Source organism: Phocoena sinus, chromosome 11 (assembly GCF_008692025.1).
Source record: "Phocoena sinus isolate mPhoSin1 chromosome 11, mPhoSin1.pri, whole genome shotgun sequence".
Taxonomy (NCBI): domain Eukaryota; kingdom Metazoa; phylum Chordata; class Mammalia; order Artiodactyla; family Phocoenidae; genus Phocoena; species Phocoena sinus.
In genome coordinates this window covers 81,838,804-81,860,669 of record NC_045773.1, presented here as the reverse complement: position 1 = coordinate 81,860,669, position 21,866 = coordinate 81,838,804, and the positions used below count along the sequence as shown (strand labels likewise).

The 21,866-nt window shown below is 37.0% G+C and overlaps 1 protein-coding gene, 1 non-coding gene and 1 pseudogene across 2 annotated transcripts; all 3 read right to left on the bottom strand.

Moving 5' to 3' along the window:
- Nucleotides 1–21,866, bottom strand: part of LOC116762187 — a 382,117-nt pseudogene that overhangs the window by 144,237 nt on the left and 216,014 nt on the right.
- Nucleotides 2,387–2,463, bottom strand: TRNAT-UGU. The gene has a single exon. It is a non-coding gene; the product is annotated as a tRNA-Thr (tRNA).
- ZBED9 (zinc finger BED-type containing 9) lies at nucleotides 4,071–21,409 on the bottom strand. Its single transcript, XM_032649249.1, has 4 exons — nucleotides 20,391–21,409; nucleotides 11,902–12,049; nucleotides 8,261–9,756; nucleotides 4,071–6,215 (listed from the first exon to the last, which is right to left on the bottom strand). Exons 1-4 carry the CDS (start codon nucleotides 20,808–20,810, stop codon nucleotides 4,299–4,301), a joined length of 3,981 nt encoding a protein of 1,326 aa, XP_032505140.1. The 5' UTR covers nucleotides 20,811–21,409; the 3' UTR covers nucleotides 4,071–4,298.

Sequence of the window (21,866 nt, the reverse complement as noted above, 5' to 3'; positions counted from 1 at the left end):
CAAAACATTCTGTTTGAAATTGGGAACACATGGAGTAAACCAGGAACTGCCACTTCTATTCCCTACTAGACAAAAGGAGAGTAAAAAAAGGTGTAAGGAAGAAAGAAAGGAAGAAACAGAAATGTCTTTTTTTTTTTAAACAGGTCGTATGCTTATTATAGTGTCAGTTTTAACACATTTTCATGACAGCTATAAAAATTTACAAAAACAATTATATGCAATAAAGAAAAATCTAGAAATCACACAGAATGAGATGTTAACATTTCAATAACAAAAAAACATTCCAAAACAAATACATGGTATCATCTATAGAAATCACAAGCTAAGCATACTAAATAATCTATTGTTTTATGGATACATATATAAGTAGTAAAGCTATTAAGTAAAATCAAGGGAGTGATTATCACAAGCATTAATACTGTGGTTATCTTAGATGAGAGAGAGGTGTAAAGTGGAGTGGGGCAAATGGAACTTCTAAAATAATGGTAATGTTCTCTTTCCTAATTGGTGACTTTGTTTTTCTTTTTAAAGCAAACTACTTTTTTTAATTGAAGTGTAACAAACATTCAGGAAAGTGCCCAAACATGAGCATATATAGAATACTTATATTTATGTAGATATGTATCTGAATATATATGTATTAATGTATCACTGAATATTTACAAAGGGAATATATCTATGAACTCTCACTCAGATCTTTTGTTCCAACTTATTGCCACTATTTCCATCAAATGGGATCCAGAATTAAGTTTTGTCACTTAGGCTGTCTGTGTCAAGAAATAGAACATTACCAGCACACCAGAAGCCCCTGTCACGTGCCTCCTAATGACTTTCCTCATAAGGGTAACCAGTCTTTTGACTCTGATATCATCTGTTAGGTTTGCACATTTTAATAACATATAAGTAGAATTATATAATAAGTACTCTTTTATGCCTGGCTACTTTTGTGCAGCACTATGAGATTCATCCATGTTTTTGCATTTAACAATATTTTTTATTGCCATATATATAGTCATATTGTATGAATATGCCACAATTTATCCATTCTAGTGGTGGATGTATGGGTTGTTTCCAGTTTGGGCATATCATGAATAGGGCTGTTAGGAACACTGTTGTATATGCTTTTTTGTGGACCTGTGCACAAATTCCTATTGAGTATTGTAATTAAGAGGTTGACTCCATTTTTGATATTTACTGACAGCTTTCAAGACCCATCACTCTCACTCACATCTAAGCCAGCCCATAAGAAAGTGCTTAAGCTCTCTCAGAGGAAAGATCAAATCACACTAGTCCTGGTTCTCAGGAATCTTCACCCGCCAGCCCACCCTCTAACCCAATAAAAGCCAAAGCCCATCACCCTTCCTTACTCTTCCAAGCTGTTTTTGGACTTACCTGTGAGCCTCCCCTGCTCTCCCAGACAGCGTCATTATGTGAGTGATAAACATTTTCATATCCTCTTGGTGCATGTGTAGCATTATCAGTCTTGCCATTTGAATCATTTGGGTACAGTGACCATTTCATTTCAGCTGAATGACTGCAAGACAGATGTGTACTTAGGAGTGGACTTAACTGAGTCACAGCAAGTGACTTTACTACAAACACTTTTGCAAGCAGCATATGTGATTTCCACATATCTGGAATTACATGTAAAATAAATGGACAAACTGAAAATGGGAAAAAAATATAACAAACTAGATAAAAAGATAGATGAAAAACCATTATCTATAACCCAACAAACTCATTTAACTTGTTAAATGCAAGACTCTATTTCAACACTGTAGAAATGCTAGTGCCAGTGGGGCTAATGAAATATTTTTTATGTTGATTCAGGTTTTCTTTTATTTATGGAAAGTTTTTTTAATTGAAGTATATTTGACCTATAACACTATATTAGTTTCAGTTGCACAATGTAGTGATTTGATATTTTATTACGAAATGATTACCATGATAACTCGAGTTACCATCTGTCACCATACAAAGATATTGCAATATTTTTGACTATATTCCCCATGCTGTACATTTCACCTCCATGACTCATTCATTTTGCAACTGGAATTTTGTACCTCTTAATCTCCCTATTTCACTCATCCTTCCACTACCCTCCCCTCTGATAGCCATGGTCAATCCATGTTGTCGCAAATGGCAAGAATGTGCATATTCGACACTTCTCTGAACCCCTCCCGGGACAACTATCTGTATTTCCCCAGAAAATGGCCCTCGCAAGTTCACTTGCCTTTTTGTGATGGGAAGAAGAGAGTTGCGGAAGTTTAAACTAATTTTTAGGGTTCTGACTTTTTCCGGAGTCAGGAGGAGGCAGGGGGTACTGTAGTACTTTTATACGGACAATTTCCTCATCCCTTCTCAGGGCTAAAGAAATGTGCAAAGGAGGCCCTACTGGGATTCGAACCCAGGATCTATCACTGTTTACAAGACAGGCACTTTAACCAACTAAGCCACAGAACCTAGCAATGAGTGGGTTTCAAAAGTAACTTTTATTGAATTCATCATTTTTCTTTGTTCTTTTGAGAAATATCCTCATATCTTCTTTTTCTGTCTTATTCATATGCAGTTTGTGCACATTTCAGTGACTGAACAAAGGGCCTGACAATGTGATGATTACTATGCCTCACAGCAACACAGAAGCTAAAATGATGCCATAGACACCACGTCTGAGTCCAGACTTTGAGTGAAAATATTGTAATACCTTACATTTCTCTAGTACTTTAGAATTTGCCAAAAGCTTCTGGATTTATTTCTTCTTTGAACATCAGTGACAACCCCAAATGCTGAGCGTATTATCATCTTTATTTTATATTCAACTCCAAAAATGTTTAAGGACTTGTTCAAGTTTGTTCAGACAAAGAACCACTGGAGTTAAGACGAAGTCATTTTCTGGTGCTAATTCAATCACATTGTCAGTACAGCATTTTCACAGTGCCGCAGAAACAAACAACCCCAAGAATAAAAGTGGCTTACCATAACAGATACCCTGTTCCTGCTATTTGTCCATCATGACTCCGCCCAGGATAATGGAGCCACCTCAACTTGAAACACTGATGGCATCTTGACAGAGGAAGAAAAAAGATATGGCAAATCAAGGACTGTTTCTTGTTTTGTGCCCAAAAGTAACATGTCAGGTCTGCTCACATTTCATTATCCAGAGTGAAGTAAATGAGTCAAATCTGATATCTGTGGAGTGGGGCAGTATAATCTTAGCCCAGGAAGAGGCAGTAAATACTTTTGAATAATAATAATTTATCACAACTACCATCCAATATTGTTTCTCATTTGCCAAACTCGGGATTTTTCTTTTAAAAATTTTCTTTATTTGGTCATCTCCTCCTTGTCTGTGTTGAAAGTATTCAATTTTGTGGCTTTTAAGCTCATAGTTTGGGAAACATGAGTATCAATTTTGGTAACGATAAGCTGGGCTAGTGTGGGCGCTGTGGAAATTCAGTCAATATAATCTATTGTTGCTACGTATTTGGGATGAGAAGTAGGAGAAAGGATGAAAGATGAAATTGCAGTCAATTAAGAGGAGTAAGAACAAGGTAGTTCTTGACAGCAGTCTCCTGTATACCCAGATAACACTCATCTGGGACCCTGATTGACAACTTTGCATATGGCTAATAGTAAACACCACCACAATCAAGATGGAACATTTCATCACACCCCAGAATTCCCTCCACAATAACTCATTTTTACTACTGTATTCTAGTTGTTGAATAAACAGTACATTTTATTCTGTGAACAGACATTTGGGTTGTTTCCCATTTGAGCTTTTATAAGCATTGATAGCTTTCCCCCACCTTACCCACTTAAACACTGCATCTGAACATACACCAACAAAACAAACTTATTATCAACTTCCAACCAAACCACCCAGGATCAGTTTAACAAACTTAACATCTTACTGACCCCCTCCCTTGCATTCAAATTCTAATTCCACCCCTTGAATTCACTTCCCTTCACTGATGAAGTCTGTCATTTCAAAGAAATTATTCCCCTCCTGAAGTCATCCTACCATCTTAATATCCTAATAAAATGCAATAATGAAAAGACATACAAAATACAAGACAAATCTTTTTAATATTAGAATGAACAGATTTAAAATTATATCTTAATAAATATAACAAATATAACGGGGAAAAATAAGAGAATTATAAAAACTGTACACTTTTGTTTACATACAGGCAATTTATATAGAGAATTGTCAACTTAATCATAACTTTTCACACTTCCATAATGCCTATATGCATACTTTGAATTAAAACCTTATAAATCAGTATTTTAAAAATTTAATGTGATAAGTGAGCTTGCTTCTTGCTTGTTAATTTGTCTAATCTAGGTTGGATTGATGACAACGCTACTCTCAGGGGATAATGTATATTTAAACTGTTTCTATGTTTTGTTTTAATAACACTTAATGTAGAGAACCCAGTCTCACAGAGGTATGTTGAGGGGAACAGAAGAAGAGATTTTAAAGCAATCTCAGCAAGCTCAGGATATTCATTTTTAACTTTTATCCAAAATGAAGCAAGTGATGCTGTATTTTCAAAATTCATTTTCAATCCTTCATCAGTAGCCAGCTTCAACAACTTATCCTGTAGGGTTACAGTTAAACTTAAATTATCTTTTGATGAAAGAAATGGATTTTGTATCCATGAATTTCCTATGCGTGGATCTTCTTTTGATGGAAAATACAATTCAAAACAATCTAACAAATTTGTAAGATGTTCATTGACAACTTTTCGCAGATATGCAATATCAAGATCATTACCTACTTCACTGATAACTGTTGTTAAGTTATGGAACATGTCATAACAATCTGTAGAAACTCTTTTTTTCCAAGCTTCTAACTTTTGTTTTTGTCCTTCAATCTTATCTGCCATTGAAAAACATGTTGCATTCTTTCCTTGCATGCAAACATTAAGATCATTAAAAATACTGAAGATATCAGATAAATAAGCAAGTTTGGCTGTCCAATTCACATCTTTGAAAAGTTGGGACCAAACTGGTTTCTTGCTTTGCAGAAATACTAAGAGTTCATTTCGTATTTCAAACATTCTTGATAGAACTTTTCCCCGTGATAACCACCGTATCTCAGCATGCAATAACAGTTGCTTATGATCAGCTTCCATATTATCACATAATAAAGAGAATAATCTTGAATTTAACGTATTAGATTTTACATAATTCACAATTTTTACTATGTCAGTAAGCACACTATTTAGTTCAGGTGATATTTTTTTCATAGCAAGACTTTCTCGATGAATGAAGCAATGTGTTATTTTACATTCTGGTGCAAGTTCTTTAATCTGGGTAACCACTTCAGAATGTTTTCCTGTCATGGAAGCTGCACCATCAGAACACACTCCTACACAAAACTTAAATTCCAAACCACATTTATTGATAACATAATTCTTCACAGCTTCATAAAGTTCTGAGCTAGTTGTGTTTGTTGGTAAAGAGGCTGAAAAAAAGAATTCTTCCTTTATATCATCATCATGTTCAAACCTCACATATACTAAAAGAATTATCATGTTAGCAATATCTCTGCATTCATCAAGTTGCAGTGAAAAATACTTGGCTAGTTTTATTTGTTCTATGAGTTGGTCTTCCATATCATTTGCCAGTTCCTGAATACGTCGTGCTATGGTGTCATTGGAAAGTGGCACTTGCGCTACCTTCTTTGCTGCAGATTCACCCAACATTTCTAAGCAAACTTCTTTGATGCAGTCCTTCACTAGTGTCTCGGCAATTGTGTATGGTGTTTTAGACTTAGCAACCGGAAGTGCTACTTTATAAGAAGCCCGCAAAGCACTAATGTTTATGTGAGAAACATTGAACACCTGCTTTGGTTGGCTTTTCAATTCAGTACTCTTTCTTTCAAAGAATTCTTTTGGCTGTGAACTTATTTCTTTATGTTTTGAATATAGATGCCGCTTAAGTTTCGATGGTTTCATTGCTTCATTAGCCAGTACATCTCCACAAATAATACACTGTGGTTTCAGCACTTCACCATCAATTACAGCTACAAAACCAAATTCAATATATGAGGGATCATACTTCCGAGTAAAGCTAGTATGAACTCTCTTGGTTTTCACTTCCTCAGGATGACTTTCATTGTTACCAATTCTTTTACTACTACTGCCATATTCAGAAAAGGTATGTCTTTTCTTCACAAAAAAGTCCAGTGAAGCTTGTTTTTCCATCTGCAAATTAGAATTAAAAATAAATAATACAATTTTTACTTTTGTCTTTAATAATGTTAAACTAGAAATCAAAAACTAGGCTCGCATCATCAAAAAGCCTACAAATAATAAATGCTGGAGAGGTGTGGAGAAAAAGGAATTCTCCTACACTGTTGGTAGGAATGCAAATTGGTACAGCCACTATGGAGAACAGTATAGAGGTTCCTCAAAACACTAAAAATAACATATGATTCTGCAATCCCACTTCTGGGCATATATCCAGAGAAAACTCTAATTCAAAAAGATATATGCACTCCACTGTTCATTGCAGCGCTATTTACAATAGCCAAGATATGGAAGCAACCTATATGTCCATCAAAAGATGAATGGATAAAGAAGATGTGGTATATATATATATATATATCAACATGGATGGACTTAGAGATTATCATACTAAGTGAAATAAGCCAGAGAAAGACAAATACATGATATCACTTATATGTGGAATCTGAAAAAAAAAAAAAGATACAAATGAACTTATATCCAAAACAGAAAGAGATTCATAGACACAGAAAACAAACTTATGGTTATCAAAGGGGAAAGAGGAGGGGAGGGATAAAATAGGAGGTTGGGATTAATATATATACACTACTATATATAAAATAGATAACCAACAAGGTCCTACTGTATAGCACAGGGAACTATACTCAATATTTTATAATAACCTATAAGGGAAAAGAATCTGAAAAAAGAAAATATATATAGAACTGAATCACTGTTCTTTATACCTGAAACTAACATGATATTGTAAATCAACTATACTTTAAAAAACTTTTAAAAACCCCAAAACTAGGCTTGATTAAAAATATAAAATGATTTTTAAATTAAGTTATAAAGATAAATAAATACTTACATTTTCTCAGAGTTTTATACACTTTTGGGTTACAGCTGACAAGCTAATCATAGCATATCACACATTTTTTTTTTGCGGTACGCGGGCCTCTCACTGTTGTGGCCTCTCCCGTTGCGGAGCACAGGATCCGGACGCGCAGGCTCAGCTGCCATGGCTCACGGGCCTAGCCGCTCCACGGCCTGTGGGATCTTCCCGGACCGGGGCACGAACCCGTGTCCCCCGCATCAGCAGGCGGACTCTCAACCACTGCGCCACCAGGGAACCCCTGCGCCACCAGGGAACCCCTATATCACACATTTTAATATGAACCTATTGTGCTTGACTAATGTAGAGCTGCTACCACATGTGACTCACCTTGAGAGTTTAACACCCAAATTGAATATTCTATTTGAAAAGATGAGTTCATTAATCACGTGCTTGGGCATTGCAGCAATGTTAAATTGTTGTAACTTTCCAAATACTCTCAAATTTGTGTACTTACCTAATTATGGACTAGTATAAACAGTTTGCAGACCAGCACTAGTCTGAAGAACAAACTCTGAGTACCACTGGCCCAAATCATGTGTAAGCTTCACATTTCAAAACACTTACCTGAACACATATTAGCCTCATTGGTCTTATTTCACACTCTGCATTTAAATCAGAAAACCAAACTCTTTCCCAACACAAATCCATATCTCCCAACCAAACTTATCATCCCCTGCCCTTCCTAAATATTTCTTCACTTGACCTGAGATGCCCTTTCTTAGCTTACCCCTCAACCCAAACTCACATATAATTAAAACAAAATAACATTAAATTCATCTGTCCCCAAATTTATCCTTCTATAGAAACATACCATCATGCATACCATTTATCCCCTAGCTTTCTCATTCCACTAAGAAATGCCTGACATCAGAAATAAGTAAGAGATACTACTGTTTTTCACCCCAGAACAATAAACAAAGCTGCATCCAAGGTTATAACTTCCAACTTGAAAAAAGGAGTGGAGGGAGGACATTAAATGTAATTGGCCTTTCTTTGGAGAAAATATACACAAGATGGCCATAATTGTGCTTTAGTACGCCATGTCAAAAATTTCTCACTCATCATGGTCACAGTAAAGTATGAAGCTCTTCCCCTGCTTTGATCTACAGCAGACACTCACTCTTACCCAGTCTCCTACTTTGTCTGATGAAAATGGTGTCTCCGATGGCTTTAACATTTTGGAGGGTTGAACAGTCAAACTTCTTGGAATCTCATCATGTTTCCTTTTCATTGTAGTGGTCTCATAGCAAAGACTACAAGTTATTCTATGGTGATAACCATCAGTCTCACGTTGAGAGGGCACTCCACAGATTGCATGGACGTTTCTATCACATGATACACAACTATTAACACCTGTGCATTCTTTTTCACAAACTACACAAGATAAAAAATTCAGTCTGCTTTCAGGAGGAGTTTTTTGGGCTATCTTAGGAGAAATAGAAAGATTTTCTTCAATATCACTACTATCTGTTCCAGTCTCAATATTTTCTTCATACTGGGCTCTTAGAGTATTTTCTAATTCCTTGTCGGCCTGTTCCAATTCATTTTCTGTGTTCAGGCTGGCAATAAGTTCTTCAGTTAGCTGAGAATGAGATAAGCCCAGTTTAGCTTCAGAGCTAAATGTACCCTCACATGGAGTCTGTTGCATGCCTCTGTGATAGGGTTGATTTTGGGTCATCTGAATAAACCACAAAAATTCAGCCCAGTGTGATGAATTGTTAGTTTGCATCCAGGAGATAATCCGATTTTGGATATCCTCATTAGTTTGATTTATAGAATTTAGACTTTGGCAGGGCTGAGGTTTCCCATGGACAATTTTCAGTTCTGGCCAAATATAACTAAGTTCACTGACAATCTGGCTTGAAAATTCCCTCCCATTGTCAGACTGTAGAACACTGGGTGCTCCAATAATTGTAAAAATATCTAAAAGAGCATGTGCAATCTCTTTAGGCCTTTTAGATTTTAATGACCGCAAAAAACTCAACTTTGTACGAAGGTCTTGATAATGCATGATAAATTTATACTCCCCATCAGGATTCAACTGCATGTCTATAAGATCTACTTGGCATCTTGAGTTAACTTCCTTAATTGGCTTCGATGTTAGAACTTTCTTGAGTTTTGAATTTTTCTGTTGGCATGGTTTGCAGAGTGTCAAGTATAGCATTATAACTTCTTTTGTGATGTTCTTGTATTTTGCTTGTAACTCTTTTTCCATGCGGGTACGTCCACCATGTCCAATGCTGAGATGTGTATCATGCAGTATGTCAAATAAATCCTCACTGTGTAAATAATACCGTACTTTATCTGTTTCCCCATTTACAGCCTCAATCAGCTTCTCATGTCCTTGTACCAGGATCACATCAAATCTAGCCAAGCGACGGTAGTCAACTGATTCTTTTTTTGCCTTGGCCTTAGCCTCTTTCACTTCCCTTATTAATTGACAGTACTTTGCTTTAGAAAATATCTTGGTATTATTACTCTTGTTTTCCAGTAACACTGCTAAGCTTCTGAAGAACTTTTCTCTCATGTTTTCTGGTTCGATTTCTGCTTCATTAGTATCTAAGCTACTAAAGTTATCATCACCCACGGTTTGAGACATCATGGAAAGCCACAAAAATGACCCTAAAATATTAAGAAAAAAATCAGTTAGACTATTTGGGAATATAATTTAAAATATGTATATTGCTCAGGTAGCCACTAGAGAGAGCTGGGAGTATAAGTAGATGCTATGGACACACAAGAGGGGGAATACAATTTTGGTTAGGGAGTCTACCTTTGGAGGAATAGAGAAGGTAAATGAAGAACTCAACCCAGGAACAAAGAGTTCTGATATAGTAAAGAGTAGAAAGCCAGGATGTGACTTTCCAGAGCAGTATCCAGGGTTAGCCTTAAAGTAAAGCACTGTTTTATGTAAAACAGGGAGCAAACTGATGTTATTATTTTTTCATTTATTTATTAATTACACAAGACATTTTTTTTTGGCTAGAGAAGTCTCAGAAATACAGTCATAGATATTTTTAAAGCCCCAGACTATACCACATTTTGTTTTATTCAGTCAGGTTAGCTGTTATAGCAACATTTGGGGCTGAAGTTTCAACATCATATATTTGCATGAGCTCCTTTTCGGTGCTTGTGAAACTATAAACCCAATACCAATAATCTTATTACTGATTTTTTTTATTACTGATTTTAATAAAGAAAGAGTAGCAGATGAACCTGAAGTAGTGAAAACGCTCTGACTTAATATAGCATATTAAAATAAATGTTTAGAATATTCATAATAACAGAAACACTTAGAATAAATCAAATTTGGCTAGTCTTAAGGAAACTATTTTGAAAAAATCAAAAAGAATAATTTGGAATTAGCATATCACCTCTAAAGTCTTACAGCTGCTTGGAAAAAATACTTTCTCTCAAGTCAACATTGTTTATACTACTAATTTGCATAACAAATATTGAATTGGTAAATTTAAATCATTCTCAAATGTTCATAACTTCCAAAACTTCAAATTAATATGTTACTGTGTGTTTTGGCCTCACTTAAGTCTCAATGGTTCCAACAAGACTTCCCTGATCATTTAATTTAAGCTTACAGTGAGTTCTCCTTTCTTGAGGACATAATTTATTCACAACACAAACTAGCACTGTAGCACTTTCTTCTTTAACTGTTTCATAGAACTAACAAGATTGTAAGTTTCTAAAGAAGCAGGGATCACTTTTTCCTCCAGTATCTTTTCCATTATCTAACACATTACTACATAGAAAAGTGTCAGATAGGGAATTCCCTGGTGGTCCAGTGACTAGGACTCAGGTGGTTTCATTGCTGTGTGGTCCAGGTTCAACCCCTGGTCGGGGAACTAAAATCCTGCAAGCCAAGCCTTGGGTGTGGCCACAAAAAAAAAAGTGTTGGATAAAAATTTGTTAACTTTATAATGAGGATGACGACACTCACAATAAGTGGTATTTCAAAATGTGACTGAAAAGACCATTATATAGATAGTATTTCTTTCCACACTGATACATTTTGCATCATGCTATGGAGCCATGAACATAACAGAAGGTAAACAAGGATAAACTGGGGGGAGGAAAGAAATACAGGGCAGCGTGAATGAGAACCAGAGCTTCAGAATATGTAATCTGAGAATATGAGCTTCAGAAATTAGCACAATCAATGTTAGTAGGTCTAGGATAAGCAGAGAATAAGGAGTTGCTAGGGTTATAAGAAAAGAAAAAAAGAAAATTATATCAATTATACTTAAGCCTTTGGGAAAAGACAGCTACTCCATAACTAGGCCAGCCTGTGCTGCCGCCTCCACCACACATTACACTGTTAATAGTCCTTAGATCTCTAGTGGACATAGACTTCAGAAATTCCATTTTCTTCAGTAGAATATCGAAGTAGTATTTCCAAGTCTTAAACAGTCATATGTAACAAGAATTGGGGGCAGAGGCTACAGAAATGGGACCCATGTCCACATTGACAAGTGATCAGCATTTACATACAGAGGCATCTCTGATTTATCTATCCATAGGTACTTAATTCCATTGCAAAATATCCATGAAAAATCTTGTGTTCAACTATTTTTTACATTATTGCATGACTGCTTAATTCAACTTCTTTAATAGCATTCCACTACACTCGTTGACCTTTCCTTCAGCCATATTCAGTAGAAGCTGCAATGGAATAAAATTTCATAAGCTTTCCATGAATGGACACTTCCCTCCTCCCAAATCTCATCCTCCTTCCAAAGACTAACTTATCCTCACCATTATCTTGAAGTGCATGTGGCTCTGGAGATTCACATTCCATTCCGTCCTCTATAGTCTGGAGATGGGTACCTAAGGACGCCTTTGCAGTATCTAGAAGAGTCATTTCTTCCATAGGAACTTCCTGCCCGTATGTGTCCTGTGGGACCTGCAGATAAACAGGTACATTTGGAAACTAATATAATATTAATCACATCACTGCACAAACCATAGCTAAACTTCATAACATTCTTCTACTGAAACAGAATGGATATAAGAAGAAAAAAAGTCTTCATTGAATTCTTAAGAGGAGTGCAAGATAGAATAAGGAGAGAAATAAAAAATGCTGGGACGAATAAAGCCAGAGCCATACAACAGAAACTGTCTGCATTGAACAGGAGTTGATACGCATCCTCGTGGTTTCTGTTTTAGGGAATAACAATGGAAGCACATTAAAGGAATCTTTCCTAATTTTCCTCCTAACCAGAAGAAAATTGTAAATGGGTTTCAGTGTGAGCAATTAAAAGTAAATATTTGGGGGGGTATGCAAATTATCTAATAGGAACTAACTGAACTGTTAAACCCAGGAAGAAATCTGATAGTTGTTTTAGACCAAATGTGGAAAACATTAGCGCAGTGTGTTATGGATGGGAGAAAAAAAAAGCCAATCAAAATGGATAACTGTTGGGTGAAAAGAAAACATTTATCTCTTCCTTACACCAATGATCTAGTACTCGGTTTATAATTAAATTTACCCAATTGTCCCCATACATTCAGTTAACCCTTGAACAACATCGGTTGAACCCTTGGGTGACTATCTATAGGCAGATTTTTTTCAATAGTAACTACTACAGTAAATACTACACGATCCCTGGTTGGTTGAATCCGCATATGCAGAAACAGATATGGAAGAACCATGTATAGGGAGGACTATTTTCAACTGTGCAGAAAGTCGATGCCCCTAACCCCTCACCCCCATAGGTGTTCAAGGGTCACCTGCATTTTATGTTTGCTTTTTTTAAGTCCATGATCCATTCAATATTTATACATTGTTTTTGGTTATTATATCTCTTTTGCTTCTTTTAATCTAAAATCATTTCCTGACTTTTTTTTTTCCTGACTTTTTTATGACATTAAATTTTGAAAAGTCAGGGCCACTTGTCTTATAGAATATCGCACATTAGGAACTTGCCTAATTGTTTCTTCACAAGTAGATTCGGTTAAACTTTTTTTTTTCTTTCTTTGTTTTTTGAGGAACAAAAACCCAGTATTTTTAATTTGATCATTTTTTTTCTTGCAGAGCAGTATTAACGTCCATTACACCTCCAGCAGCAATGCCCTCCTCGGCCAAGGAGGTGGGTTACGGATGGAGCCGAATCTTGAAAGCACCCGAGCCTCAGCCTCCACGCGACTGCTTGGCGGCAGGGAAAGAACATTTTTGGAAGAATACTACGTAAGTAATGTGTACTTACTGTGTCACATCACAGGTTACATTAAGTTGTCAAATTATTTTATTGTAGATAATGCTAAATTTGATTACTTAGTTAAGGTGGTAACTACCAGATCTATCCATTCAAAAATATACTTTTTCCAACTGTAATAAATAATAATTGGTAATAATTTGGAACTATGCAATTATCTTATTCCCCAATGGTTTTAACATTCATTGATTTCTGCTTACAATTCTGCTTTACAATTCCTTCTACATTTAATAGCTAGCAATTTTCTGTAAAGAGCTTTCTGTCCATCCTACTTTGGTGTCTGTCTCTCTTTTTGAGTATCACTATAGACTTATTTTATAATCCATTCCATCCTCACTCACTTTGATGCTCAAACTGTCTCAAATTTGGCCAGTGGGAGCCCCCTTGATCTGGCACCTGCAACCTTTTGACATGACCCCACTAGTTTTTGTTTTGTTTTGGTTTGGGTTTTGGCACATCCAAGCTTTCTAGAATAAACAATACAAGGACCACATTGTATTCTCCCTGTCCCAGATCTAGTTCAACTGTTTTTTTTCCCAAGAAATTTTTATTCATTTTAGAGGACAACAATGTTTAGTAGCAAAGATTGAGTAGTAGTAGGCTCATTTTTAATAGGTGTCATCTCCTCTAGGCCCTTTCAAGGATAAAGCTAGTAAATATATTTTATAAAATAACATGAATTCAACTCAACTTCAATACCTATAGAATTTTCCTCACCTTTCCATCTTCCATATTAATATCTTCCTTCTCCCACAGTTAAAAAAAAAGCAGTTCATAACAATGTATATATATTATTTACTCATTGGCTCTAAACTACAATAATACAAAAGAGTTTCAGAATCACCGTGCTTTGTGTTGTAGAACACTTCCAACAACATACCTACTAAGTAAAGTTCAATATATCTTTGCAGCTTTACAGGCCCATAGACAGTATCCCGCTAAAAGTATATGGTCAGAGTACTGTGGTCAAGCCACCTGAATTATTATTTTCCTCTGTATTACTATGTTAATTTGATATATTGTTGAGTTCATTTGTTTCTGTTTTTATCATTTTGAATTTAGTATTGTTTCTTAAATACTGAGAACATTTACGTGATATAAAAAAATACATATATGTATCCAGAGAAGTCTTGCTCACATTCACATAGCCTGCATTCTACTCTCCCCCACTCCCATAAGAAACCATTTTTTGTTGTTGATGCTTTACCCTCTGGGTTTTTTTTTTGCAAAAATTAGTAAAAACATTATACATACGTATACACACACATGTCTGCATGTATATATTTGTGTGTATATAATACATATACAAATTAAATGCAAATGTGTGTATACTTATTTTTTCATATTGTATAGTAGTTTACACCTCCTTTTTTTTCACTTAATATAAAAATATTATCTGGAAATCATTTCATACCAGTTCATAGATCTCTTGCTTATGCTTTTTTTTGTGTACATAGTACCATTATATTGATGCACCATAGTTTATTCAATCACCCTTATACGAATGGGCATTTAGGTTGTTTACAATATTTTGCTTTTACAAATAATGCTGCAATGAAAAACTGTGTCTATGTTGTTTCTTACTTGTATTTTCCAAGTAAATTCCCAGAAGCAATATTGCTGGGTCAAATCGTAAATGCATAAATATGTGTTAGATGGTGCCAAAATCCCCTCCATAGGGATGGTACCATTTTGCACTTCTACCAGCAACATTTGAGAGGAACTGTTTCCCCAGTCAGACCAACAGATTGCGTTGTCACGCTTTTGAATTTTTGCCAGTCTGACAGGTGACAAATGGCACCTCAGTATAGTTTTGATTTGCTCTTTTTATGATTGAAGTCGAGTATCTTCTCATAGCCATTTGTTTGTAAAAAAAAAAAAACTGCTCATGTCTCGTGATTATTTTTATTGCATTTCTGTTAAGGAGATTCACTTATACCTATGACATATTTTGCAAATATATTCACTAATTTATTATATTGATTTGCTTGTGGGGTTTTTTTGTCCTGCATTTAAAAAAAATGTTTCATGTAGAAATAAAGGTTTTTGATATTACTTCTAGATTTTGAGTAATTCTATACATTCAGATTATTTTAAGAAGTCATGCTTGTTTCCTCCTAGTTCCTGGATGTTTAAAATTTTATATATTGACCTCTGACACATTTAGAGTTTATTCTGGTTCTGGAATATGGTATGAGGTATGGGTTTCATGTGTTTCTTTTTGAAATGGCTATCTCTTTGTCCCAACACCATTTACTTAAAGCACCATTTTCCCCACTGTGATTTGAGATGGCACATATATTGCGTACTCAGTTTTCATATGTGCTCCAGTCCACTTTCATACTTTCTATGGTTTCATTGATCCAGCTATTCATGTGTCAGTACCACAATTTTACCTAAAGAGGCTTTATGGTATGTTAGTATCGAATGAGACTATTGCTCTCTTCTTTACTCTTCAAGTTTTTCCTACCGATTCTTTCACGCTTATTTACACATATGAATACAGTTCAGTGTTTTAATCCTTTTCAAAAGTAAGCAATTAGTTTTGTTTTCTCCTAACACAGTAGATAGAAATTCATGTTCTATCGTTTTCAAGTTTTGGGTTCTAAGCAACACAGATATCCTCCCTGGCTATAGATGAACCTATAATATAGTAATACCTCATTGTTATTACCTATTAAGATAATCCCCTTAGAATTCGCTTCTATGGACATTGGCTGGTTGGCTGTGTTCCTCAGCTTCCCTGGGTTCTGCTTGCTTACTTCTTCTTACTTCCATTAGAGGGACTAGTCCAAGGTAGGTGGGCCTGGTCTTGGAAGGAATAGGAGGAATTCCACTCTGCCTTTACCACAAAAGTGTAAAGGGTGCCTCTGGATGGCAAAAACAAATCACAAAGCTGAAATTACTTCAAACTGGTTATGAAAGTCATTTGTCTTTCACTATATGATTCCCAGATTTGATTTTTTAAGATATCTAATAAGAAATTTTGGTCATAAAATAGTGGAGTAAATATGACTGTATTCATTAGAAATGCATGTATTTCCCAATTAATTAAAACACCTAACTTATAGTAGCTTAAACAAATAGGGGTTTATTTTTGTCATATGCTAAGAAATCCAGAGGAGGGCAGTTGCTGGCATTGATTCACATACCTAACAGTTCTGTAAGGGACCCGAGTTGTCTTTATATTTCTGCTCTGCCATTCATAACATATTGGTATTCATCCTCATGCTTATCATCATGTCATGGTCACAAGATGGCTACCACAGCTCCAGATATCACATCGACGTTCAAGACAGGAAGTGGGAAAAGGCAGAACTAAACACATCTGTGCCATTTTATAAGGAAAATTAAAGCTTCTACAGAAATTCCCAGAAAATATGCTTATTTCTCTCTGGCCAGACTATGATGCATGGCTAACTCTAGCACAAGGAAAGCTGAAAATTTAGTTAGGTACATAGCCAACATGAACAAAATCAACATTTTTTAAGCAAGAAAGAAGGCGTGTACAATAGATACTGGGTTGGCAGCTAAAAGTGTCTGCAACAATGGCATTTCCCCCTCCCTTCAGAAATCACACAGAAACAAGAAAAATGAGAAACATTTATGCAAACTTGACATTCCATAAGACTAGGAGATTTCTATAACCCTGAGTCACATGAAAAACTATCAAGTATGAGCAGAGCATAACCCTGAACATTACTCAGGATTGACAAAACACCAAGTCCTACCAATGGTTGCATTTTTCAACAAAGCTAGAAGAGGAAAATTTTAAAGTAACAGGTACATCCTAAGGCAAAAAACTAATATTGTTTATTTGAAACAAAGAGAAAAGGTGTGCTGGCTAGAGATAAGAGACTGCCTGTACAGGCATCTATGCAGTAACATATGAACTCATGAAAAAACATGCTTTCTGCAAAACTGCACAAAAAATAACAGGATTTATGGAGAAAATAAAGTTGTAGGGTAGACTATTTAAATTCTACACAACTTGGTCAGGAGAGCATTAATAAAACTACAGAAATTCCAATAAAAGTACAAGTAGAGTCAAAAAGACATTAAATAAAGAAATGTTACATTAAGTATAGGATTTTACTTTGAAAGGTGATGGTATCTTGTTAGAAAGAGGTGTAAGGAAAGGGTGAGGCAAGGGTAGAGGATATCATCATCAGAAGTTCGGATGGACAAGCATTTGCACACTTTCCAAGAAATGTAGTGATATTACAAAAAATATAATGACGGTTCTGGCTCATCATCTTGTTTTTATTTCTTTGATATTGGCTTATAAAAAGACATGTAGTTTTTGCTGCTTAAATATTTTCTTTCTTTCATAAAGAAGCTGCTAACATGGCTCCAAACAGGACCTCATGCCACGAAGTAAAATCCTGCTGTGTTCTGCATCATTATCTTCTATCCACTGTAACTGCTTTTCTATCATACTTAGAGCAGAAGATAACTGAGAAGTGAAATGCTCTTGTGGGGTGGCTTGTTGAACTGCACCATCCTCTTAAACGCTTCCATTTGAGCCTCAGCATCTAATTGTTGTGGCTCTTGTGTAGAGAGAGCCTCTGCATGAGATTGCAGCAGTTCCTCAATATCTTCACTCTCAACTTCTTCAAATCCAACCTCCTTTGAAAGAGCAATACAGCTTGCTTTGATTTGAGGGAGCCCTTCTGAAGGATCAAAGCCTTTAGAATCATAAATTAAATCAGGGAGACTCTTACACCACACCCCATGCAAACAGGCTTTGGTGACATCATTCCAGGCCTCTACAAGACTATCAATTGCAGGTTTAATGCTCTATCAATTCCAGAATTCAAAAACTGTGTGTGCATTGTCACCCCCTGTTGATCCAATAAACACCTTGAATGTTATCATTAAATAATAAGCTTTAAAAACTGTGACCACACCCTGATCAGGGAGTAAAGTAGTTGTATGAGGAGATAAGAAGAGAACTTTAATAATTGAAGAAAGTTCAGCAACTGCTGGAGGATGGCTTGGTGTATTATTGAGAATTATAAGAATTTTGAAAGACAAATTGTTCTTCTTGCAATATTTTAAGAAATCATCTACAAAACATCACCTTGACGATAAGTAAATACCTGCCCTGTCGTCCAGCCTCTCTTGCTAGACTTATAGCAGTCACCCAGGCTAGTCTTTACAATTCCTTTTAAAGCTTGTGGGTTGGCAGAGTGATAAATCACACAAGCTTTAGCTTTAAATTCCCATTGGCATTCCCACCCAGCATCACAGTCAGTTGACCTTTTGTAGCCTTAAACACCGGATCTTATGATTTCTCCTTCAAGATACAGGCCCTTGAGGCCATTTGCTTCCAACAGAGACTAGTTTCATCAAAATTAAAAATCTGATCCAGGTTATAGCCTTCTTTATCAAATTTCTTAACACTTGGGGAAATGTCTTTGCAGCTTCTCTGCACTCACAGCTTCACCAGAGATCCTAATAATGTGGAAACCATAGCAGTTCTTGAAGCCACTAAACCAGTCACTATTTGCATTAAATGAAGGCACTTCTGCAGGATCTTCCACTTTCTTCTTAAGGTCTTCATGTATTGCTAAAGTCTTCTCTTTAATTTTGAGAAAGGTTACCTCTGATTGCTTCTTTCTTTGGTATAAAATCCAAACAAATGTTCCATTTCTACCATTTCCTTATGCCTTCTTCCAATAAATTTTGTAGCAATGGAAGTTGTTCCAGCTAGATAACTTTATTTTCCCAGCATTGTCTCTAATTGTTCGTAAAGTTGACTCTTTTATTTCAGTTGCACACCCAGTGTCACATGTTCTTTCATTTATTTCAAAACATTTTATAATTTCGAGCTTTTCTTCAGTTGTTAAATCTTTTCTTCTTTTGTGCTCACTAGCATAAATTTTATCACCAGCATGCTTCTATGGCACTTGCAAACCCCCTTCCTTGCTCATTTTCTGAAATACAAAAAAATTTAGCAAAAAATGCACCAAAATGGGAGGGAACTATGCACATAAGGGCTTCCAAAACAGAGACTGGGGCCAAGAGAGCCAAGAGGAAGGATATGGAAGTGGATGGACATTATGCACTGTATGTCTTCACAACTTGCTGCACTCAGCTATAGTCATATACTTTGCATTCAGCTGCTCTTACTTGGTGGCCCAAAACATCAACTTTCTGAGAAAACTCATATATGAGCCGGCACAATTTCAGCATTATATTGACTTATTTTCCTATTTACCAATCTCATATGAAAGATTCTGCATTCCAGAAAAACATATTTTAACAGATCAGACTGTATACATACAATGTTCATACTCAAAAAGAATTCAGATAAATGTATAGATAGTAACATTATAGAAATGTAACCGTGTTTGGCAATATCCATAATGTTCTAAAATTACAGTCATAGAAAGCAAGTATATTCTCTTAAAAATAACCTCTAGTGTGATGGGAAAAGACAGAATACTGGCTCACATAGCAACAACTGCAAGTACTGAAAAGTATCTAGAAAATGATGCAATTAATCTCTTCACTGTACAGATGAAGTCATCAAAGTCCAGAGAAAGTGTGTGTGCCCAAGATTATACAGCTAATTAGTGACAGAGCCTATCATAGAACCCAGATCTTATGATTCACCATTTCCTGATTTTCCATTAAATTAGACTACTTTTCTATTTGTCTCTCCTAGAAGGTATTCCTTATATTCCTGCACTGATTTGCTTTCATATATGGTAAAAGTAGCGGGGATCGTAAGAAGAGATAGCTACCTTAATCTCACAGTCACTAAATAAGAGATATTTTCCATTTGCAAGCAATAGACCAAGGTTTCCCATTTGGTTAAACCATCTCCTTATTAGGATCAGCTATCACTGACATGCAAATTGTTATCCCAGAAGCATGAATCTATTCGTCTGCACCAGTGATCAAATAATAATGCCCAGAACCAGAATTTGCAGCCGTCAGTGTGAAGTTAACCCCACTTACTCTACCTTGGACCCACGCACTCAAATTCTTCACAGAAGATGGCCCCTCCCAATTTCTCACCTGCTGTCTAGGTTCATCAAGCTCCCTCTCCAAATCTTCCAGCACAGTCACCACCTCCTCTCCACTCTCAGGATGATGCTCCCGCACCCAAGCCTGGAGCTCCTCAGGCAGGATGGTCAGGAGCTGCTCCAGCACCAACAACTCCAGGATCTGCTCCTTGGTATGTATCTCTGGGCTCAACCACTGACGGCAAAGTTCCCTGAGTTGGCTCAGAGCTTCCCTGGGTCCGGGAGTCTCCTGATAGCAGAACTGCCGGAAGCGTTGACGAGAGAGTTCCCTGGTATGAGACAAATCCTTCTGTAGGCAGGATTCCTGATCCCAGATAGGGTCTTCTTCTTTAACCTTTACTTTGATAATCTCCCCTTGTTCCTCTGAAGCCTGGCCAACCAAGGCTGGGAAGGCCCCCGGGGCTGCCGCCATCCTTAGCTTAGCTTAGAGAAAGGCTCGCTCCAACAAGGGTCTAGGCAGATTTTCCTTGAAGGCCCCAGTCAATTCTTGGTCAGGAAAGTTTTCGATATAAGAAAACCCTGTTGACCAGAAATATTACAGACGCAGCTAAAAAAATTTTGTTTAGGTGACAACAGGGCAGTTACTCGAGCAATTCCATTGAAAGTGAAGCCATTCTCTGACAAGACGGGAAACTGTGAGCACAGAACTACTCACTAAAGCTCCAGGACCACAGATTGAGCGGCAGGTTACTTGCGAGACAGAAAACTGGGGAGACTTTGGCCCTAAATAAAGCCTAGATATACGAGCTCCACCAAGGAAACCAGACAGGTCTCTCCGAAACCGGCGCTCCCTGTGGCTCAGGCCCGCGTGGAGAGGGCGAAGAGCTCCTGCCACACGGCTAGCCGTCTGCGGAGGAGGCCCGATTGTCGCCGCGCAGACACAACCTTCCCTCCGCCTGCACTTCCCTTCAGAGAAGCTCGGACCCTCTCGCGCCACGCCAGAGAAATGGGCCGCGGGCTACACTCCTGGCCGACGCAGCTGCTCCCACGTTCCCGCCAGGCCGGGGGAGCAGCGCTCACTTCCGGCCCGCTCTAGGATTCCAGGTGGTGCAGTCATCTCGGTGGTCGTGGTAACGTTGGTGAGCACCCGGAGGCAAGTGCTCTGTAAACGGTACAGAGACTTAACTCCCGAGTTACCCAGTTCCCGGGTGAAAAGAGTTTCACGGTGGGAGTAGCGCTAGTGTAGAGGCTACTCTGGGTTGTTGTTTTTTTTGTCACAGTGATAAGCCGTCGCTGCACTCAGACCCGCAGTACTCACCGCCGCGTCCTAAAACAGACGTAGAAGAGCATCCCTGAGCGAATGCCAAGTCAGCGAATTTGTAGGCTTCAACCGGCCTTTTCTCGTTAGATTTGGGCCACTGTCTCCTTTCCCATTCACCGTAAATCAGACTCGAAAAAAGAAATGTAAGATCTAGTTCCTTCTTTCCATTTTATATATGGGAAAAATCAAGATCCATATAGTGAGCTT